General features: G+C 47.6%; 2 protein-coding genes across 4 annotated transcripts; one reads left to right on the top strand and one right to left on the bottom strand.

Moving 5' to 3' along the window:
* Nucleotides 1-1,122: 1,122 nt before the first annotated feature.
* Nucleotides 1,123-9,640, bottom strand: LOC125529277. Of its 2 annotated transcripts, none has more exons than XM_048693684.1 (2): nucleotides 9,164-9,640; nucleotides 1,123-3,989 (listed from the first exon to the last, which is right to left on the bottom strand). In XM_048693684.1, the coding sequence occupies exon 2, from the start codon at nucleotides 3,957-3,959 to the stop codon at nucleotides 1,341-1,343; it is 2,619 nt and encodes an 872-aa protein (XP_048549641.1). In that variant the 5' UTR covers nucleotides 3,960-3,989; nucleotides 9,164-9,640; the 3' UTR covers nucleotides 1,123-1,340. The 2 variants fall into 2 exon arrangements, with proteins under 2 accessions (XP_048549641.1, XP_048549647.1); XM_048693690.1 differs by having other exon boundaries at nucleotides 1,123-3,728; nucleotides 9,164-9,637.
* A 564-nt stretch (nucleotides 9,641-10,204) lies between these two features.
* On the top strand, nucleotides 10,205-13,817 carry LOC125529259. Of its 2 annotated transcripts, none has more exons than XM_048693675.1 (3): nucleotides 10,205-10,490; nucleotides 10,665-10,729; nucleotides 11,111-13,817. In XM_048693675.1, exon 3 carries the CDS (start codon nucleotides 11,126-11,128, stop codon nucleotides 13,379-13,381), a length of 2,256 nt encoding a protein of 751 aa, XP_048549632.1. In that variant the 5' UTR covers nucleotides 10,205-10,490; nucleotides 10,665-10,729; nucleotides 11,111-11,125; the 3' UTR covers nucleotides 13,382-13,817. The 2 variants fall into 2 exon arrangements, with proteins under 2 accessions (XP_048549632.1, XP_048549625.1); XM_048693668.1 differs by having other exon boundaries at nucleotides 10,208-10,490; nucleotides 11,063-13,817.
* Nucleotides 13,818-22,120: the final 8,303 nt, after the last annotated feature.

The raw sequence follows: 22,120 nt of genomic DNA, 5'->3' as shown, positions 1-22,120 counted from the left end.
GATATGGGAGAGATTACGGAATACACGGGCGAGATTAGCGGAGTGGTGGCTGTGTGGGGCCTGATCCAGATCGGGCATGGGAAATTCCGTCCGCTCGGTGGAGCATGGTCACCCAACAGTAATTGCTACATGCAATCGTGACCCCCGGTCAGATGTATTTAGGCCATTAGATCTTATTAGATGCGACAATCTGGCGGCACAAATTAGGCTGGGTACACATAATGGGGTGGCTTTAAAAAAGAAAATGTTCAATTGTTTAATAGTAGTATAGATATAGAAAAAAACACAAAAAAGAACGAAGAGATGTTGTCGCAATGAACCCTAGGCAAGTCAAGGGTCCCCTAAAAAGAAAAGGCAAGGGCGCTCGGCGGTGGGTGGCGGCTGAGGGCCGGCGGCGAGCAGCGGGTGAAAGCCACGCGTCGGCGTTAGGTATTGGCAGAGAAGGCCCAGTGGCAGCCATGACGGCAAGCCCTGGCCCCAGCTCTCCAAGTCTGCAGACCAGTGGGCGGCAGTTCTCAACGGGTAATTCACAAATGTCTGATAGTGTAAAAAAGTTGATTTGTTATTAATGTAGTGTAGTTTCAGTATGTTCCTAATATATTTGCAAACGAAGAAAAGGTTGTTCTCATCGGCAGCCCTGTTGATTTTGTGGGGACTTGCTTTACTAGATACAGCAAATTGAATCACACCTTCAATCCACGCGAGCGACTTTACCTCAACTACGAGCATATTTTCTCTAGCAGATGAGAATACAATTGTACCTCCAATCCGATCGAAATCCTCGAACCTGATAATTGCATTTCCCCCAAGAGATAAGAGCATATTCAAAATCCCAACCTCCCATGTTTATGTCAATTTAGTAGTGACTTATTACTGTGATTTAGCCAGCTGAAGTGGCGGGACCAGGATTTGCCGTCATGGCTGCCTGCGGGGAAAAGTGAGTCTCAATCGTTTGGAACAGCAACAGAACAGTGGTCCCAATTCTAGTTGTTGGCAAATACAGTGAGTGTTGGAATCCTCATGAACCAAAGAAGCTTAGTGGCAGGTCACATTAGATTAAAAAAGTATATACTGGACACACTTGCATAAGGATAAAAAGTATATACAGGAAGCATTTAATTGTTTCCTTTCCAAAGAGGACATTCACTTGATACTTCAGAATACAGATATAGAATTCAGAGATAGATCTCACAAACTAGAGCATATGCATGTTCAACTTGAGAAGAAATTAACGTGGTCACTGCAAAGCACACGTACAATTTTTTTTTAAAATGGGCAATGAAAGTACATAAATGACAATTTTGAACATTCAAATTCGATTATACTGCAAATGAGATATGTCATCCTTTCCAATCGGCTCCGAGCTCTTGTATTTTGTTGCTTTCATCTGTTTCGTTCTGAGCAAGCTGTTGACCATTTGTGGTCAATTGCTGCCCCGGAATTGGACCCCATTTTTGGTCTTGTTCTTGCAGTGCTCCATTTGATGGATCCTTGCTGACGCTTCGTTCACCAGCAGCACCCACATTTGGTTCATGTGGTGCTGGTGCTCCCACTCCTTGCCGTTCCACTCCTTGGTCGTCGTCATCGTGTGGGGGTTCTTGGTATGGCCAGCGCTTGCTGCTGTGGACGTTGCAATGAGAAAGAATGACCCATATATGCGTTATGAACTCACTACCTGTTGCAAGGCATTTCTTGTGAGCCGAGGCATTCCATGAGGGGGCTGTGTGTACCAGTATATCGACCCAGACTTCTGCAAGGACCTTCCAGCGAACTACTTCATCTGGGATCTCATGAATCAGAGACCAAGCAAGGCGTGCAGCACTCGCAAGTATCGTATTGGGATGGGTCCTTAATCTGTCCATTTTTTGGTCGTCTTGTTGAGGCACTCCTCGAATCAGCCTTCTGTATATGCTTTGCAGGGTGTCACAGCCTTTCAGGATATCTAAAGCCTCATCGACGGTGTTTCTGAATAAGTCATCGGCAGTTAGGAAACTGTCAGGTAGCAAATCTGGTTCTATAAGAAGCAGATAGGCACAGTAGCGTGATATACTGTTGGCGGCTATATAATTAGCCCGCAGCCACCCTTCAATTCTGTCTTCCTTTATAACATATGGCTGGGAGGAAAAGCAATTGAGAGCAGTCTTGATTGCAGACAGTAACTCAGAAGTGGTTAAGCTTGAGTTGTAGTGCTGGGCAAGCTCAATCTCACAGAGGCTTGTTGCTATATGCCACACAAGAATGCTATGGCACCATGTACCCAGTTTGAAAGTCCACTCGAAGTTGAACTGCTTAACATCAGTCGGCAGGTCTGACTTTAGTGAGTTCTGCTTAAGATCTAATGAGCAAAGTGACTTGAGAACGGCGGCTTTCACATCCTCTGGCAGCTCCGTTGGGCTGCCTACTTTTGCACCTCTAATTTCTTTTGGAACCAAGCCAAGGCTTAACCAGTAAAGAATGTTCCTAGGATTGTGACCAAATGACTGCAAGAATTCATACTGACCGATCTTATTGTGCCAACGGCGCCCAATTCTACATCCAGGTGTGCACAAGATCTGAACCAAGAACTCCCACAGCCACTCTGGAACCCACTTCAGGGTCCTCGAAGTGTATTCGCACAGCAACATCACCTTGGTCCAGTCGGACAACAAGTAGGTGACCACCTTCCAAGACTCCTTCAGCACGATAATCCCCATGAATATCCATGTGATGATCAGGTCAACGTTGACCCTGTGTACGACGTGGGCAATTTCCCCCTGTTTAGGCTTGTAGAGTTTATAAATGTCCCTTCCAAGCCAAGCAATGAGAGCAATGGTCAAGGGAGGGTACCAAGCAAAAATCAGCGGGAAGCCACGCCAAAAAAGGATGGGGTATCTAGTGTAGAAGTAGTCATTGAGGAATGCTAGCTCCAACTCAGCAATTCCGAATGCTCTCTCAGCGTGGTGGTCTATATGTGCAGGTAAACCTCTGCTGAATGATCTCTCACTGTGGTGGCCTATTTGTGCAGGTAAATCTCCGCTGAATGTTCCCTCAGCGTGGTGATGTATTTGTGCAGACAAATCTTCATCCTTCTTGCCAATAATTTCATACATTAATTTTCTGGTGCTTTTAATACTATCGGCTGGCAGGGGTAAGTCGTCAAATCTGCAACGGAGTAGCCGGTATAGTGCAAAGGACAGGCATAGGTCTTTGGTCCATGATGGTTGGACATCCCCTGCATCGTCGTCTGCATGCTGGTTGCTGGGCAGCTGCCAAGTCTTGTCAAGAGTGATGAATACTCCCTCTGACTTCACTTTCAGATAAAATTCATACCCAGGCGCCTGCAGCTGGACCTTCTGCTTCTGATCTCCACAGACCAGGTACTTGTATTTTAACATTGTGGTCGGATCCCCCTCCCTACAAATACCAGCCTCGGTACCCATATATGCTGTCACAAGTGGTGAGCTCCAACCGTGCAAGAAGGAGCCTGAGGCCCAACTGTACGCAACTATTAGGTACATACTTCTCATTTGCTGCATTGCCCAGAGCACCCAGATGGGATGCTTGAACTGACTGTTCTGTGTGCCAATTAAGAAGGCCACCCCTAGAAGTGACATCACCCTAGCGCCCTCGGTAATGTGGCTGTTGTCTTGGTCAGGGATGCCGTATGCCGAGATGAAGCAAGCATTGAACCGCAGGTTGACCAATATTAGCGCCCATATTGAAAACAGATCTTTCTTGAAGGGTGCACTCTGCATCAGCCCAATTGTGTAGATGAATGAGGAATCACTTATGGCGTCGAGGATAAGTAAGAGGTACTTGATGGAGGAGTAGCGGCACCGACGACGGAACATGTCCAAGAATGACATCAGGAGGAAGACAGATGCAATGGCCACAACAAGGAACTCAATTCTCATAAGCACCGCGCTATCACTATCTTCAAAAAGTAAGGACCATTTCACAAGTTCGGTGGCCTTCACCATGTTTTCCCCCTTTGGTTTGCGTGAGCCCCCCTGACAATTATTTTCAAATACTTATTATAAATCAAGTGAATCTGATATTCTTCAAGTACTATTAATATTTGACCAGCTCTAGATCACACATGTTGTTTTATTATTATTTAGTAATAAATAGAAAACTTGCCATTTAAACACAAACCTGCCCCCCTAATGTCATTGTGACCACAAATCCTATTGTAATATGTTTATAGATTCCAAAAAAATGCTAGGAAGTACTTTCCGAGACATATATTTCCTCAAATATCACATCCAAATAATTCTACCATACCAGAAGTCAAAGTTTTAAAAAAATTGACGGTATAAACAATACTAAGTTGGATGGTGAGGTAACTGAGGTTGGGCTGGTTGAACCGAGGCCCGAGTCCATGTTTGTGACTACATGGTGTCTTCGCAAAAATCTAAGTCTTATTCCTTTAAAAAGAAACAAAAACCGCACAAGAAGGCGGAAATTTCCACACCAGCACGAGTTTCCACATGAGAGGCATATTTTGGGATAGCACGGGTCCAACAAACTTGGCTAAACATAAAATCATCGGTGATTGTGTATGGGAACTTCGGTTGGTCTTTTGGGCTATTCTTGAGGTAGGTAAACTAGGCTTCCATGTGTATGTCCTGGATCACCTTGACTCTCGACTTCACATGGCATTATTTAATACAGCCTGGAGTCGTATCCTTCCTGAAGGCACCACACGGTACGATAGTGTCTCGATACGATCTAGGGCATGCACGGTTGCCAATGGGAATTTTAATTCCCACTCGGTAACCATGAGTACCCAATCGATTTTCTCATATATCGGCCCCGAACCCTTCCCAACATACCGGCTTCCCATAAATTCAAGTTATCAATTACAGCGTTGAAGAAGAAAGAACATCAAATAACGTCTGATTTATATCTGCCGACAAGTGTTGCCAATATATGGTCACTACCTTGATGGAATAGCAAATAGGTTTTGCACGCTAATAAGGGTGGGAGTGCCTGCCTTATTATGATCGTTTGGCAGGTAGAGATGATATTGTTTTTATTGGCAAAAATTCTTCTCCGTTGTAGGTATTTTTTCATTGTATGCACTGGCTTTGAACTTGGTTTATGCAACACCCAATGGAGTACTGACCGTTGTTCAAGACGGTGTGTATGCAGTTGGAGTGGGTGGCCAGTGAGGTTTTAACCCAACATGGGTGGCAGCATAATCTTCAGATTGGTCCACCCCATGCTTAGACATAGGCATAGTGTCGGTCTTATAGTGCTTTACTGTTGCCATTATGTCAATTTATTTACTTCTATTCTCAAACATGGTACTTTTGGCTATATGCATCATAGCTATGCAGAGGCTGAGTGTCGTTGATGATGCTTTGTATCCGTTTGGTGCTACATTTTTAGTTAATACAAGCGCCCTTTTACATATATAAAAAAATACTAATTCTGTTTGTGTATATACTCCCTTCGTGTGTGAAAAAACGGCTTACATTATGGGACTGAGGAAGTACTTGATTGTCAATAAAGTTTGCTATCAATTTGTTGTAACTTTGGTCACTAATATAGGAAAAAGATAGATTGGTGGGTGAATGTAGCAATTGACTTTGATGTATTTCAAGAGGGTAATCATTTACTCCCTCCGTTCCTAAATATAAGTCTTTTTAGAGATTCCAATACAAACTACATACGGATGTATATAGACATATTTTAGAGTGTAGATTCACTCATTTTGCTCCGTATGTAGTCCCTTATTAGAATCTATGAAAATACTTATATTTAGAGCATCTCCAGCCGTTGGCCTCTAGGAGGTGCTAAAAATCGCCCCCTGGGGGCGCACCGGCGCAAACCGCGTGCTGGGGGCGTGATGCTCCCCAGTCGCGGCGCCCATGATTTTTTTTGAAAACTAAAATTCGGCATAAACAAGGCGCAAACAAGGCACAAACAAGGCGCAAACAAGGCACAAACAAGGCGAGTTCATACATATTTAAAAATATTTTACAAAATAAGAAAAAAAACGCTACTAGGCCCGTCGTCGCCCTCGCCGTTCCTCGCCGCCCGCCGCCCTTGAAGCTCTACATGCCGAGGAGCCTGTAGAACCGCGTGTAGTCGCCGCCGCCGCCGTCGTCGCCTCCTCCGCGGCCGCCGTCCCTGCTGCACCCCTCCCCAGATTGGTGCGGCGGGTTGGATGGTCCGGGGGTGTCCTCGTCCTCGTCGTTGTCGACGATCACCACGCCATTCTCGTCCTCGCACCCACGCTTGCGGGCGGCTATCTCCTCCAGGGCTCGGCGCTACCGGACCATCTCGTCGCGGAGGTAGTCGTCTCGCGCCCACTTTAGGAAGGCCTCGTCGGAGAAGCCGCGCCGGACAATGGCCTTGTACTCCGCGGGAAGGCCGGCCTCCACCTTCGGCCTGACGAGGACGAGGCGGCCAGAGGTGGGGGAGGAGTTGGCGATGCGGACGCCGGAGCTGCGGGTGCGCTGGCTGACCGGCATGTCCCGGGGCTCCGGCTTGACGGGGCGGGGGCAGGGAGAGCCGGACGAGCGGCCGGACGAGGAGGAGGACGCCCCCGGATCCATGCACCTCGGCGTCCACGAGATCCCACGCCGGCGGGAGAAGGACGGGGGGAGCGGGGTGCTCCAGCCTAGGCGTGTTGTCGCCCTCGATGTACTAGAGGACGGCCTCCAGCGTGCGGCCAGGCACGTCCCACCATCGGCGGCGGCCTTCGGAGTTGAGCCTTCCGGAGGGCACGACACCGTTGGTGGCCTCGAGCTGCTCGGTGTGGCGGCGCCGGAAGTACTGCTCCCAGAGCGGGCTGTCGGGGACGTATCGCGGACCTTTCCTCGCCGCCTGCGGCAGAGAGACGCGGATACGCGCGATCTCCGCACGCCGTGCCGCCCCGGTGGGCGTCGGTGGCACCGGGACCCCGCCGGCACTGATCCTCCATGCCCCGGGCACCCGCATGTCCGGCTGGACCGGGTACTCGACCTCGTAGAGGAACCGAGTTTCGTCCTCGTGAAGGTGGCGGCGGCAAGCCGTTCGCCGCCGTGCCATCGCCTGGAAAGCGCTCGGCCATATGGTTGAACTGGAAACGGCGAGAAGAAAGGGAGGAATGGGGGTGTCGAGGAACGAGGGCGTCGGCGGTGGAGAGTTTGTGCGTCACAGGCGCGCTGGTGGTGGCTTATATAGGCGGAGGCGCCGCCCGTACGCGTGGCCGCCGTGTGTACGCGTGGCGGGCGAGGGACGCGCGTCATCCCGTCTTCACTACGCCGCCCGTGAGGCATCAATGGAGGAGGCTGACCGGCGCGGCAGCGCGTGGCAGCTTTGGCATTGATTCCGCCGCGGGAATCAAGGCAACGAGGACGACGAAGCGGCAAAAAGAGCCGAGTCGCTGTCAAGGAGGGCCCGCCGATTTTCACGCCAAAAACGGTTCGGCCGGCGCCCCCAAGCGCCCCCAGCGCACCGGGTTCGGCCTGGGTCCGCCGGCGTCAGTTTCGGCCCGAGCCGGCGAAAAAAGGGCCTTGGGGGCGCGGCTGGAGATGCTCTTAGGAACGGAGGGAGTACATGTTTAATTATGATATAAAATTACTTCCTTCCTACTTTCTCCATTTACAGTTCGTCTCGGACTATGTACTGGTGCTAGCTGACATGGTATAACAAAATTGGAGTTCATAACTAACTTTCTGTTTTTGTTTTACTTGGATGGTGCTTTTCTCTGAAATAATGAATGGATAAAGGAAACACACAAGCTGCTATATTGGTCCAGCCAAACAAATTTCATGCTTCCCGTACTGACTCCAACAGTATTGGTAATTATGCTAATTTGGTCACCAGTATGATACTAATTGATAGATCAAAGAGAATTAAACCAAGTTGCTCAGTTTATTGGTCGACCTGATCATTTGCCATGTGCACATGCTACTAACCTGCTCATATGCTGTACAGTTCAAAACAGGGTGCTACTTGAGTTCCTGAAACTATTTACGCCATGGCAAGGTTAAGTCTTTTATGAAGCTGGTCTGAGGGAATTAGGTCTGAACCTGAACTACAGTTTAAATATGGTTCTAAAAAAATAAAAATAAAACCTAAGGCAAAGTGTGAACAAATGGTCCTTTTAGGTTCTAGTTCTTCTCCTGGATCTTGAATATGAAGCTCAGCTATTTACTTGACAATTGATCAAGTGTACAGCAGGGTCCTCTTTTTAGGCTTAGCATGGTATACAGCTTAGTCTTTTATTTGTTTACACTTCACACAGCCAAGCATGTAAACCAAAATACTGATCCACAAAGCAAAGTAAGGTAGAAGTACTTCTTATATCTTCAGATATTTGCATGTGGACTTGTTCAGTCAGCAACCATTTATCTATGGTACTGGCAAAGAGTGCACTTGGTGAGAAATACCCATTACAGGTTATGCCCGTGTCGCAAACCATGCATCTCTACAGAACATTGACTAATGTATACTAAGGGTTTGTATCTGTTACGACTTACGACCTGTTATGTACAATGACATGAACCTGAACTTGAATTTGAAAAGGTGCTGCTGCACATATAGTACAGGTACTACTCTAAACTGAAAATCGAACCTACAGTTTTCTTCTCTTTGATCCCATAGTAGTACATTCAGTTAATTTCCTGGACTATGCACTTTATCAAGAAAAGCATGCAAACAAGATTCTTCCTCCATCCGTATTTATATGCACCCCCCTCGAATTGAGCCTAATCTTGACCCAAAATTCGACTAATAAATTATGAGTTATATGACACAAGTATAAATCATTTGGTAAATCATATATTGTAAGTCAAATTTAGGCTCAGTATTTGAGGACTAATATACCTAGATGAAGTACTCGCATGCAAGATCAAGGTGCTTTACTGTATTTTAGCGACGGGCATGCAACTTAACTTGTTAAATCAGCAGAGATGTATAACCATACACCTCAACAAGACCTTTGCTGAAAATAAAAGATGGATTTACTTTGGAGTTTTAGCTTCCATATTTAAGGGCTCTAGACCTGATTCTATTTGCATGATAAGGCGATGCTGCTACATATCTATGCGTAGAAAAACAATCATCGATCCCTCCATCTCCTGTAGCCAAGATCACTATCCCTTACTGAAATCTTAAAGTTTTTATGTCTGTTTCTCATAGTAACATGCTATTCATGGTGCCCTTAAATACAAATACAAGGTTTTACCTGTACTTGATGCTATCTAAATCTGGTTGGGGAGGATGCCTTGACTCCACTCTTCTTGATATTCTTCCTTGCCTCCCTTGGTGCTTTCCTTGTTCTGCTCGCTCTGCTCCGCCTATTTTTTTGCGGGGGAGCTTTGTTCCACCTCTTGCCGAGCTGTGGCTGATTCTGGGCTTCCCCGCCCAGACTCCTTTTCCTCCTCCAGTTTCTCTTGTCCCTCGATGCTTGGCTATCCTAGGTGACCGCCCTGGCTCCTGGGTCTTGGTTCTTGAGGAGAAATGCTAGTAAGATGCTAGCGTGTGAGGTTTGGTCCAGCTAGGCAACAACTCTGCCTGGTCAATTTCTAATAGTACTAGGTATTGTCAGAATAAGGGAAGTGCATGGTTAATAATATTGCCAACGGCTGGCTGTCATATATAGTCACCACTTATAGTCACTCATACAACAAGGTTAGCTATAAGATTACTACTTTTTTCTACATTCTCTCTATCTCTTTCTTCGTATTTATTGTATTTTCCTAGAAGTACGCATATAGCTAGGCTCTTGCATGAGAGCCCACTTCATTCACTTTTTCATGTTTCTCTCTTCATGGGCAAAATTGCCATGTAAGCGGGGGCGACGGTGTTGGGAAACTGCTGGAGCACGTTTTTTGCGTCAACTTTCTTCTATGCGTGCTTTCTTTGGAGTGAGGGAGCTGCTGGAGATGCTCTAAGCATGCTTTGACAGACCACATATAGCAATGATCAAAGGCATGTATCCACGTCCAGACCAAGCGAATAAAGCTGTAAATTAAAAAAAACAAATCGTAAAAGTACATAATTGATGTCGTTGATCTTTTGCTTTCCTCTTGGAACAAGGCACATACATTCTCTTGTCATGGTTGGTAAGATGTCCTATATGCACATCAATGTTCCAGCTGCCTTTTTTTCATGTCGCATCAGTATTAACTTCCTTGGCCGCCTGGTCCGGTGGCGGCGGGCCACAAGATTTGATTGCTGTCCAAATGGAAATGGACAACTAGTTCCTCTCTGCATCGACCTAATTAATGTCCAAACATGTAAATAATTGGACTCTAGACATTTTCAAACAAGGTGTTCCTACTGGCAGTTCTGTGGGATGAATGAACTCTGATTCGGCATGACGACCGGTTAGCTTCCTCCGGCGTCCCCTTCCACGTGACTTCCACAAATCTTCACCTACTCCCCAATCTCTCACCCTCACTCTCTCTGCGTGCGATCCCCTGCTCCCGCACCGCCCATTGCTTTTGCTTCCCAGCCCGCCACCCCCCGCCAGGCACGAGAAGCAGTTCTTGTCAAAGGGAGAAGGGGAGGTACTGGTTGTCTTCTTTTTTTAACTCATATAGTTCTTGTTTTATTCTGATATGAGATTATTTCACTCCTGGTCCTAGTGCAGCACACAACATGTTGAATACAGTATTGTTTTTCAGTTTTCACTAGTTCATACAGCTAGTAGGATGTTTAATTTACCTGGTTCCTGACTTCAGGTTCAGGTGGCTGGGAAATCAATTTCTTTCGGACGTCGGTCGAGTGGATTCTGTACGTACTTCAGGTCAGTTTGATGGCTTCCTTGTATATGTTTGTGCCGTCAAGAATTTGTCAAGTTTCTCTGAATTATAGCTTCGCATTTTTGGCAAGCTGCATTCCAATGTTTCTCAACTGCTGCATATATACCATTCTCTTTTTTTCAAACAACGAGCACACCTCGTCGATTTCCATTTAGAGAAACCGTGAGTCTTACAAGTTATAACATGCCAAATAGGAAAGCTAGAAACAGAACAGCCAAAAAAGTGTTCTAATAAATTTATATTAGATGTATACCATGCCGTTCGTCAATTTCATATCATTATGCATTTGATGTATTTTTTTCTTTCCCTTTTCGTAGGTGGCAGCACATACTAATAAATTTTCCTGGCTCCGCCACTGCATCCAGCTGCTTATCCTTGCAATGGCGTTCAAAATCATCCTAAGTATCGTACACAAGGATGGCGAAATACTCAACCCTATAGTTATTCAATTCGTCGTCGCCCTCACTACAGCGCTCATGGTGACCCGATTTGTGCTGGATGCTTTGCGGCATCGGTCAACAGGCAAGGCCATGAGAATGACTCTGATCGTTATGGACGCAGTAACCCAAGCATTGACCATATACAGTCTTGGGATCATGCAACGCCCCTCCGATAAGGACTACTACTACAAGGTGTGGGCTGTGCTGTTGGTCACCCTCCGTTACAGCGTCAAGATAGGCCGCCCGGCCGGCATCGCCCTGAAGCAAACCCCGTTGGTAGACCTCATGTCCTCCTTCTGGTCTGCCAACATCCTTCGCTCCAAGGCACCCAGGATTCTCAAGGTAACTGGTTGGCTGCTTTGGTCAGTCAACTCTTTACGCATCATCTATGGTTTTATCTCCTCTGAATTTGCCAACGATAGCCACAGAGAGGATTTGAGACTATTAACAGAGTACATGCGTCATGAGCACGAAGCTGGTGGTGGGGGTGATGGTGACCCTGTCACAATGAAGGGGTACCGGTACTTGGTGCGGGGCGAAGCCAAGAAACGGAAGATGAAGAAGAACGAAACCGGCGGACAAGCAAGAGATACTGGTATGGTGGAGGAAACTGGGAATATCAGGAGGCTCTTGCTGGCGTTGAGAGAGGAGCACAAGGAGATCCTGACGCTTGAGAAGATCTGGGAGGAGCCGGCCGATCCGGCTGACGCCCTTGACGAGGAGCTCAAGGACCTTTGCCTCTCCTTTGCACTCTACAAGCTTCTTCGCAGGCGCTTCTTCAACTTCGGCATTCATGAGGCCAAGCTGAAAAGGACAAGACGGCTGGTTCTTGATGGGATCCTCGGTGAGCCCTGCAACTCCGAAAGGGCGTTCCGTGTCAGCGAGGCTGAGTTGTCTTTCCTCAATGACTTCTTCAACAGCAGGCATGCCATAGTATTTGCGAAAGGCTTCCCATTCATCCGGCTCCTGCTATCCACCATTCTGATAGGAGGGATTGGAGGCATGGCGGTTGCTATCTATAGCTTTTCCAAGGTTGGCACAAGAGACGAGCTCGGCAATGTTCATGGTGGAGTAACTTTTACATGGTTTCTCCTGTCGTTTCTTTTTGTAAAAGAGACATGGGAGATCATGACTTACGTGTTCTCAGACTGGACCAAGATAATTTTGTTGTGCCAGTACGTACAGAAGCCATGGTGGCTGCGAAACTCGGTGACCAAGGCTCTTGTGCGGAACCTCTGTAAGCTCTCTGTGCCCTGGTTGCCAAGATGGCATGGAAAGGTTGGTCAATGCAACATTCTCTTCCCAATCCGTTTTGCCTTCCCACTGCGGTTTTTCTTTGGAGCAAGATATTCTAGGTACTTTGTATATCTGTCAACGGATGTGAAGGGTACTGTGATGAACTGTCTCAGAGACTGCTTGGCCAAATGTCCCGTGCGGTTGGACAACTACCTTGAGCGGGCATTCGTTCATGTCAAGGCTGTTGGTTTTCCTGCAAGTGTCAGGGGAGCGGTCACTGGAGTGGAGGACTGTGTGCACATTCTGCTGGTTTGGCATATTGCTACGTGCTACTGCGAGATTCATCTCGCTAAAAGAAGAAAGGTGAAAGCCACTCCAAATCTTGGGGGGTCTCCATACATGGTCGCTAGGACATTATCACAGTACTGTGCGTATGTACTTACACTGGTTCCTCCTCTAGTGCCTGGGAACAGTCTAATGGGTAGATCGGTGCTGATAAAGATGTATGAAGAAAAATGTCGTCTTCTCCTCGGACCCTACAACTCCAGCACCCATTGTACATTGCGGGACCATATCCTTGTAAGGCTCGAAGAATATGCATCAGGGGACATACATTTGTATGACGAGGAAAAAGACAACACCATATTGAAGAAGGGGGCAGCTCTTGGCAAGAAGCTGATACAAGCGATCCGCGGTGATGATGATACGCTGGAAGATCATCATATTGAAGATCTGTGGAGGTTCTTGTCGGAGTTCTGGGCCGGATTCGTTATCCACTTGGCTGCATCTACAAGGGCTTCTCACCACAAGATATATCTGAGCTCTGGCGGGGAGTTCATGACACATCTCTGGGCGTTGCTAACCCATGCCGGCATCCTAGGGGAGGTCCAGCACGGCGACCAAAATATTGATAACGCACTAACGCAAGGAGATGATTATGATCGGACTGTGCAGTATTAGGTGGGAAAATCTGCAGTGCCGTTTCATGTGAAAATGTATGACGATTAGTGGGGTTCGAAATATGCTTCAGCTGGTGTCTAATTAAGAAGCTATCCCAGGTGACACGCTGGGCGCCTGGGTCAGAAGGATTTGCAATGGGTGACGATCTTCGACTTGCTCGAGGGATCAAAGCTGGAGGTTGCTTGTGTGTATTTGAAGTTCATCAATATCCCTAGTTATTTGTTGCTAGTTCCTGTTGTAGCTTGAATGCCTGGTTTCGTTGACTAGATGTTAATTTACTGTCTTTAATTAAAAAAAATCATCTAACGGTGCGGCTTGTGCACTGGAGGTGTATGGATCAAGGTCATGTAAAGACTCAAACTCCATTTGCTTCACTGGAAATTGGGTCATGTGGCCCCTTTATCCAGAAAAAGTGAGAATGTATCTGTTTGATTCAGTGCTTGTTTGCATTGCTTAATTATTATTTTTGCGAGGATTTTGTGCTGAAAATAATGTTCAGTAATCAGGCTATTAATCATAACATTATTTTCTACATGAGAAAAATGTCGCATTTACCTTTTGTGATAGTTATGATATCAAACTTACAATAGGGGTCTTAGTTTTATAACTTAATGAAGGACAATAGGGGTTTCAATAGAGAGACTGACGAGGATGTGCCTAGGCTGAAGATTGCTGCTATCTTGGTACTAAGTGGCATAGGTTTGAATGAGAATCCTAGTCCAGAGACCTGATTACTGAAATGTGGTAGTTTGTGGGTGCAGAGATTCACCGTGTTGCAGGCTTGCAGCCTTCATCAGTGGAGTGGTCTCCTAGGACATGATTGGGCAGCGCAGTGCAAGAAGGCATCTGAAAAGTTGTAAAACATATAAATCTTTACTGATGAAATGTCGCTGTGTTGGTCAGCACACTTGGTGGGAACCAGCCGCACCACTGACTTGCCACTTGGATGTGCCTGGTGCTGAATTTGCATTTGTCAGTTGTTGTAAGCATCAGTATTGTGTACTGTTGTCCATAAATACCCTGCTGAATCTTGTATCCTGAGGCTGGTGTCTCCAGCGAATTTTTTTGCTTTCGTTATAAAGCAGGGTCACGTTTAAAAAAAGAAAAGAGAGACCCCGCCGAGTGCATGTTTTATTGGACTATATACCAGAGAGAACAATCTCCAGTTTGCTCTCAAACCAATAAATATGAAACAAACTCTTGTATCTTTCAGGGGAGCCATGTACAGTAGTGGATAACAACATGGGCATGCTTAGCACCATGATTTTGAAATCTCTTGCTTGTGCTTAATTCCTGATTGGGATGTTGGATGAACCGGAAGCAAAGCTTGGCTTTTTAGGACTGGAAAATTGAGGTTCTTCTTGTTGATGGTCCATGGCCTCGGTGCTGATTCTAGGATGAATGAAGCAGGTGGGCTAAAAATAACAAGTCACTACTAAATTGACATAAGCATAGCAACAGTTGAAATTCTGTATGCTCTTAATTTTATTTTGGGGGATCTGGAATTCTCTTATCAGGTTTGGGGATTCGGAATGGGTTGAAGATATGAATTTGTACTCTCATCTGCTAGAGAAAATATAATGTATGCCAAAAAAATCGCTAGGGCTGCTATTGAAGGTGTGATTCAGTTTGTTGTATCTATTTTAAAATAGCAAAAGCAAGTCACCAGGGCGTATGGCAAAAAAAAAAAAAAGTCGCCAGGACTGCCGATGAGAACAACCTTTTCTGCGTTTGCATTTTTTTTTTGCAAATATATTTAACATATCGAAACTACACTACATCAATCCACTATTTATTCAATACGCATAGGAAATCAACCTTTTAGACTAATAAACATCTGCCAATTACCTGTTGAGAACTGACGCCCACTGTTCTGCAGATTTGGAGAGCCAGGGCCAGGGTTTGCCGTCATGACTGCCGGCGGGCCCGCCCTGCCAATACCTTACGCCGACGCGTGCTTCACCCGCTGCTCGCCGCGCCCTCAGCCGCCACCCACCGCCGAGCGCCCTTGCCTTGCCTAGGGTTCACTGCCACAACATCTCTTTGTGCTTTTTTTTATGAGAGAGAGAGAGAGGCAAGAGGTTTTCTCAAAATAGGCCGCAACGGCCCAATACAGTAGCTTCCTAAGCGGTTTTCTAAAGCTTTTATGGACTGATTTTAGAAGCTTTCGTCTATTTTTTCTTCTTCTTTGTTTCTATGTGTTTTTTGTATCGGTTTTTAGCCTTGTTTTAATTTTTGGTGCTCTTGTTTATTTCAATGCATGTTGAATTTTTCTAATACATGTTGCACATTTTTTTATACATGCTGAATATTTTGTAGATATAAGCGTCGAATATTTTTCAAATATATAAAGAACATCTTTTATTTGAATACATGTTGAAAATTTCCTCGAATTCACACTGAACAATTTTTTATACAGATTAAACATTTTCCAGGTACATGTCAAACATTTTTCAAATACACTTTAAATATATCTTTGAAATGCACATTCAACATTTGTCAAATGCACATCGGATGTTTTCTTAAAACACAGTGAACTTTATTTAACATATGATTTTTTAAAATAAATGTCATAAACATTGTTTAAATGTAGAACATTTGTCAAATGCACATTGAACATTTTCAAAATACACGGTGAACATTTTTTAACACATACTGAACAATTCTCATAAATGCCATTAATATTTTTATAAACATGTGAAACATTTGTAAGTGTCACAAACATCTTCTTAAATGTCACAATTTTTTTTGAATGTTGCGAAGTATTTTCCAGAATTACACAAACAACTATTACAATGTATAAAACATTTGTTCTAAAATATGATGACATAATTTTGAAATGTGTGAACATGTGATGAATAATGTTTTGAATGATATGGACAGTTTTTTTTACAAATTTCACTTTATTGCACGGCACCTTTTTCAAAAGTCAGGTAAAGGAATTTTTTGAAATGTATATATTTAGAACATTGTGAAATGTAAACAAAATAAAAAAAGGAGAACGAAAACAAGGAGCGAGAGCAAGGAACGAAGCAAACAACAGCCCCCGACTGAGCCGCCTATTTAGGGCGTCCTTGAAGTGAGCGATTCTGCCGTCTCACTATAGCGGACATAGATGCTGCCTCATGTTGGAGTTACCTATGAAATAGGTTGCGTGGACGTCGGGGGCCAGTAGCCTAGTACCCTAGGTTTAAGTGAGCCCCCGGCGATCCTTTTTTTATTTTTGAGGATAGCTCCAGCGATCCTTAGAGCAACTCAGCTATTCCCCCAAGTTAATGGGTTGACCGTAATTTTTATGAAAAAGTTCTCTGAAACCACTTTTGTTAGTTTCTGAAAACTTTTTCTCTTCAATATATTTTTATTTTATTTTTTGTTAACAAAATAGCTAAATGGGCTAGGGCCTGCCAGCAGTTGACACGCGTGACGGCCACCGCGAGGCGCACATCGCGCGAGCCACAGAAGGCGGCACGTAGCGGGCGTGGTATGAGCGCCGCACATGGCAGCAGCGTTTCAACAAGTTCCGCAGGCACGTACTGAATTCAGACGTTACTAGTCGTCAAAATTATACGGAAAATATCATCTCCCGTAAACCATGGGAATTGAGCCCAATTTACGGTATCTGGATGGTTTACCGGAATTGTTGGAGATGTTTTCGTCCCAACTTTTATAACGGCGTTTTCTAACGGATACAAAAGCTGTTGGAGTTGTCTTTATTCCTTGCGCGGTCGCCGGGTAGCCAGTGGCCATACATGCACCCCTGCTAAGCCACTACATATACATACCCGATGCTTCATTATTCCACCAATTTTGGGACGATTTACTAGTTTGGTTATTTTTTGGTTTTTTCTAGTTTTAATATAGTTCTACATGTTTTCTTCCAATTTCAATTCTCATACATTTTGAAGTTATGAATATTTTTAATAGTGATATTTTTAAATTGTGAGAGTTTTTGTGATTTAACATAATTTTTCAATTCTTAAACTTTGTTAAAATTTTTAAATTATTTTGGAATCAGAAAAAATATTACTGCCTCTAATCCAAATAATTGAGCGAGGACAGCGGCAGGCCCGACCACTCCTCAACGTGGACAGGGGGACACCCGCGGGCACGAGCCGGCCGCCGCTGAGCACGATCACCGAAGCAGCCCACGCGGCGACGACAGGCCCCTACCGGCGACGACGAAGGGCGCCAGATGCGGGAAGCCGTAGCCCTCGGGCCTCGACCACCTGGCGCGAAACGGCAGCGAGCCCCAGCAGCACCGCTTTCCTGTGTGCCTGCGCAAAGGCGATGAACTCGCAGATCGACGGCCCCGATGGCGCCGCCCGCAGCTCCCCCACACCCCCGTCGTCTTCACCCTAAGTCCACACATGCAACGACTTGAAACGACTGCCGCCCGGGCCGCCCCGGCGACCGGCCCAGAGACCGGCAAGCTTTGCATCAGAGAGCACCCTGCGCCCCGTCGCCACCAGCGACCAGCCCTCAGCGTCCGCCGCCCGCCGGCAGCGAACACGACGCGTCGCCCGAGCTGTCGCCCTCCCGAGCGCCTAACGTCCGCTCATTCGAAAAAACAAAAACTCACCTGCTTTACATAACTTGCAGTCCTAGTGTAGTTGTAGACAAATCAGTGTTGAATCCTCACAAAGCATTTAGTTAATTATTTCCTTTTCCAAACAGGGCATTCACTTGATAGTTCAGAAAACAGACATGCTAGAACACAGAGAGTATTATTTTGCACAGTATATTTTGAATTGAACCACTTGTATGTGTCTGCTCCACCATTTTATCATAAGATTAATTAATCCAACTACTTGATGTAGAAGGCCTCATAAAGGCCACTAAATTTGGAAACATATATTTGAAACAAAAAAATTGATTACATTAGTTTGAACACGCACTCTTCGCAACAACGACAATAAGAACAACACGAAACAAACTGTTACATTCACTTTTTTGTTGATTAAGAGCAGAGGCCGGGAAGTGAAATTCTCCCTCATTTTTATTGACAAGGCAGAACACACACAGCGGGATGGAGGCGACTGGGCGGCGACAGGCGGGCACCCGTGCACGTGACCGCGCCGGCGCCGTCCATTGCCCGGTGATCGCAGGCGTCGGCGGCGGCTGGTTTGGCTCTTGCCGAATTCGACGAGGACGACGCGACGACGATGGGGATGCGACCCGGCGGATTGTCCATCCTCACCGACGCCTTCCGATCTCATATGTGAGTTTTTTCATTCAGGTTATAACCAGACGAAGTGCAACGACGATCGACCGTGTTCTGCCATAAGACGATCCGGCTCGAATCGGACTTCACGCGGGCGAGAAGAAAGAGATGATCCGACGAATAGTTCATCGGAGAACGGCGGCGACGGTGCTCAGACCTTGGAAGGGTCCCCTCCCTAAGGCTGGTCTTCCAAATCTTACGCTTTTCAAATATGATTAGGCCAGAGTCGTGGATTACTGTTAAGAAAAGGAAGAATGCGAAGCGGATGGCCGTTTGTCCGGTGTCGGCGGCGACCGTGATGGCCGTTCCGGCGATCGGGATCTCCGAAATGCGATCGCAGCGTTTGAATCGCTTGCTGGGCGGCGTTGGGCCAGCTCGGAGGGAGCCGGGTCCGCAAGGGGATGGGCCAGGGTCAGATGGGTATGTGGCCCAGGCTGTACCAGACCTTATTCCTCCTCCTAGCATTTTCCCATGCACGTACACGATCGATCGTTCTTCCCCTCGTGCGCTGTCTTCTGCTAGTGCTAGGGTTCCCAGGCGCGAGACTCACGGCTTCCCGGCGTGTGGTTCTGGTCGGGCAAGGAAGATCCGACCTCTCCAAGCCATGGACGGCCGCGGGGCTGCGGCGCCGCCAGCCAAGAAGCAAGCCGCCTCTGATCCAGCAGGTCGGGGTGGGGCTGCTTCGCCACCGGCGCCGGGTGCCGGGCGTGGTGCCCTGGTGCCGCTTGGCCAGAGGCCGCCGGCGGGCGGTGGTGTGACTCAGGGCACCCAGGGCCGCGGCAATGGACACTTGGGCGCTCGGCCGCCGGGGCAAGTGCCCTTGCAAGCTGCGGCCGGAAGGGGCGGGCTGAGGCCTCCGGTGCCGGGTGTGGCTTCCGTGGCGCAGCCAGCCGCGAGTCGGGGTGGGCCTCGGCCTCAGGCGCCGGGCGGGGCTGTTGTGGATGCTATAGGCCGGGGTGGTGCGGCCCTTGGGGTTGTGCCAACGCCTACCGGCGGTCAGCCTCGTCCCGCGCCTCCGCCTCACTTCGTCGTGAGGCCTGCTCAGAACCGTTCGGGACCGTCGCAGACGAGGCAGAATTCGAACACTAGAGAGTCCTATGATCCGCACCGAGGCCAGTGGGGGACGATGGTTATGATGCCTATGGAGATGGAAAACATCGTGGTTCCTCATCCACGGGAGAAGGTCCTGGTTATGCCTTCCAGAGTGACGGGTCTGCTGAGAGACCGTTTCTCGGCCCTCCAGGTGGATTTGTCGAGGGAGCCTCCGGTCCGGATCACCGCCAGAGAGGTGGCTACCGTGGATATCGTGGTGGTCGAGGTGGTGGCCGTGGGAGGTATCGCAGACAGCCTCCGCCTCCGGCAGTTGTAGACCATGCGGCGTCAGCCGTAGAGACCGATCACGCTCAGTCCATTGGTCTTCCTAGCCAGGCGATGGATGTGGTGACAGCCTTGGCCAATGTGGAGGTTCTTGCGACTGGGGCTGTGGCTGAGGCTAGTGACAGGTCTAATGCAGAGAGGGCATCCAAGTGGGCGTGTAAGAAGGAAAGGATGTTATGCTATCGTTGTGGTGAGAAGGGCCACTTCATTGCTGAGTGCGTGGCGGAGCTGTGTGACTCGTGTGGCAAGCCAGCACATGCCTCGGGGGATTGCCCGTTTTTGCGTGACCAGGCTCCGGCTCTTACAATGTATGGAGTATATTGTGCTGAGCAGATGTTCTTTGAGTCTCTGTCCGCAAGAGAGATTCAGGAGGAGACACAGAGTTTGACCATCAGGATTGTGAAAGCTACCCAGGGTGAGGTGACTGAGGCTCAGATTGTGCGGAGACTTCAGGAGCTGACACCGGGTGACTTCCAATGGGAGCTGGTCAGCCTCGAGGCCAATGTTTTTAAGGTTGACTTCCCCACTGTGGATGATTTGCAGAGATTGCTGAGCTTTGGCTTATGTAGAGTTCCTGACACTAAGTGCATTCTGGAGTTTCATGAGTGGAAGAAGGTGGAGCCTCAGGGCAATCCCCTTACGCAGGTCTGGTTGAGGTTTTCAGGGGCTCCCTCTAAGCCTTTGCAGGATGTTCGAGTTGTGGCCTGTATAGGCATTATGGTTGGGAAAACGGAGAAAGTGGATATGGCTTTTACCCGTGCTCATGGAGTGGCCCGGATTCTAGTGAGCGTTCTGGATATTGAGTTTGTACCTGATGTGGTCAACTAGACTTATAGGGGAGAAGTTTTCCCTCTTGACATCGAGTTTGAGGACGCTGATCTGTTTGCTGAGGCGATTAATGGGAATGATATAGATATGCACGAGGGTGACGACAGTGCGGGGGCTAAGGGGGCACCGACTGATGAGGATTCGCGAGAGGGGTCTAACGGTTCCGGCCCTGTTGCTCAGTTGCCCGGGGATGGGGCCGGGGTTGAGCCGGCACCCTCACCATCGGTGCCTATGACTTCGTTGCGTTTTGGGTCCTTTGAGCCAGCCTCTGCCCCTCCCAGACTTTGGAGTGACCGGGTAGATTCTGATGATGTGTTTGAACACACGCTCCCTATGTTGGAGTTCGAGGGTGCTGGCGGATCCATGGTTGGAGGCTTGGTGAGGACACCGTCGGCGAGGACTTTGGATGGAGTTGGGGAGGTGGAGCCTATGGTTGCTTTTATCTCCCTTGCTTTACCTGTGGCTGAGGCTCTGGAGATGATGACTGCGTCCGAGGTGGTGCTTAGGGGAGGGTGTCGGTGTCAAAATCGGCGGATCTCGGGTAGGGGGTCCCGAACTGTGCGTCTAGGCCGGATGGTAACAGGAGGCAAGGGACACGAAGTTTTACCCAGGTTCGGGCCCTCTCGATGGAGGTAAAACCCTACGCCCTGCTTGATTAATATTGATGATATGGATAGTACAAGAGTAGATCTACCACGAGATCGAAGAGGCTAAACCCTAGAAGCTAGCCTATGGTATGATTGTTGTTGTGTATGTTGTCCTACGGACTAAAACCCTCCGGTTTATATAGACACCGGAGAGGGTTAGGGTTACACAAAGTCAGTTACAATGGTAGGGTATCTGCATATCCGTATCGCCAAGCTTGCCTTCCACGCCAAGGAAAGTCCCTTCCAGACACGGGATGAAGTCTTCAATCTTGTATCTTCATAGTCCAGGAGTCCGGCTGAAGGTATAGTCCGGCCATCCGGACACCCCCTAATCCAGGACTCCCTAAGTAGCCCCTGAACCAGGCTTCAATGACGACGAGTCCGGTGCGCAGATTGTCTTCGGCATTGCAAGGCGGGTTCCTCCTCCAAGTACTTCATAGAAGATTTTGAACACAAAGATAGTGTCCGGCTCTGCAAAATAAGTTTCCACATATTGCCATAGAGAGAATAATATTTACACAAATCTAATCTGCTGACGTATTCCGTAGTGTGACACACCACGACCCAGCCTTTATCCGAGTCGTTTTATTATCCCACCTCAGCGCATCATGCGAGGCGGTTTCCTTGGCACGTCTTGTTAAAGCAGAGATCGTATCCCCTTATTCC

Source organism: Triticum urartu, chromosome 1 (genome assembly GCF_003073215.2).
Source record: "Triticum urartu cultivar G1812 chromosome 1, Tu2.1, whole genome shotgun sequence".
In the NCBI taxonomy this organism is placed as follows: domain Eukaryota; kingdom Viridiplantae; phylum Streptophyta; class Magnoliopsida; order Poales; family Poaceae; genus Triticum; species Triticum urartu.
The sequence above is the reverse complement of the archived record's forward strand: the minus strand, read 5'-3'. Positions and strand labels throughout refer to the sequence as shown.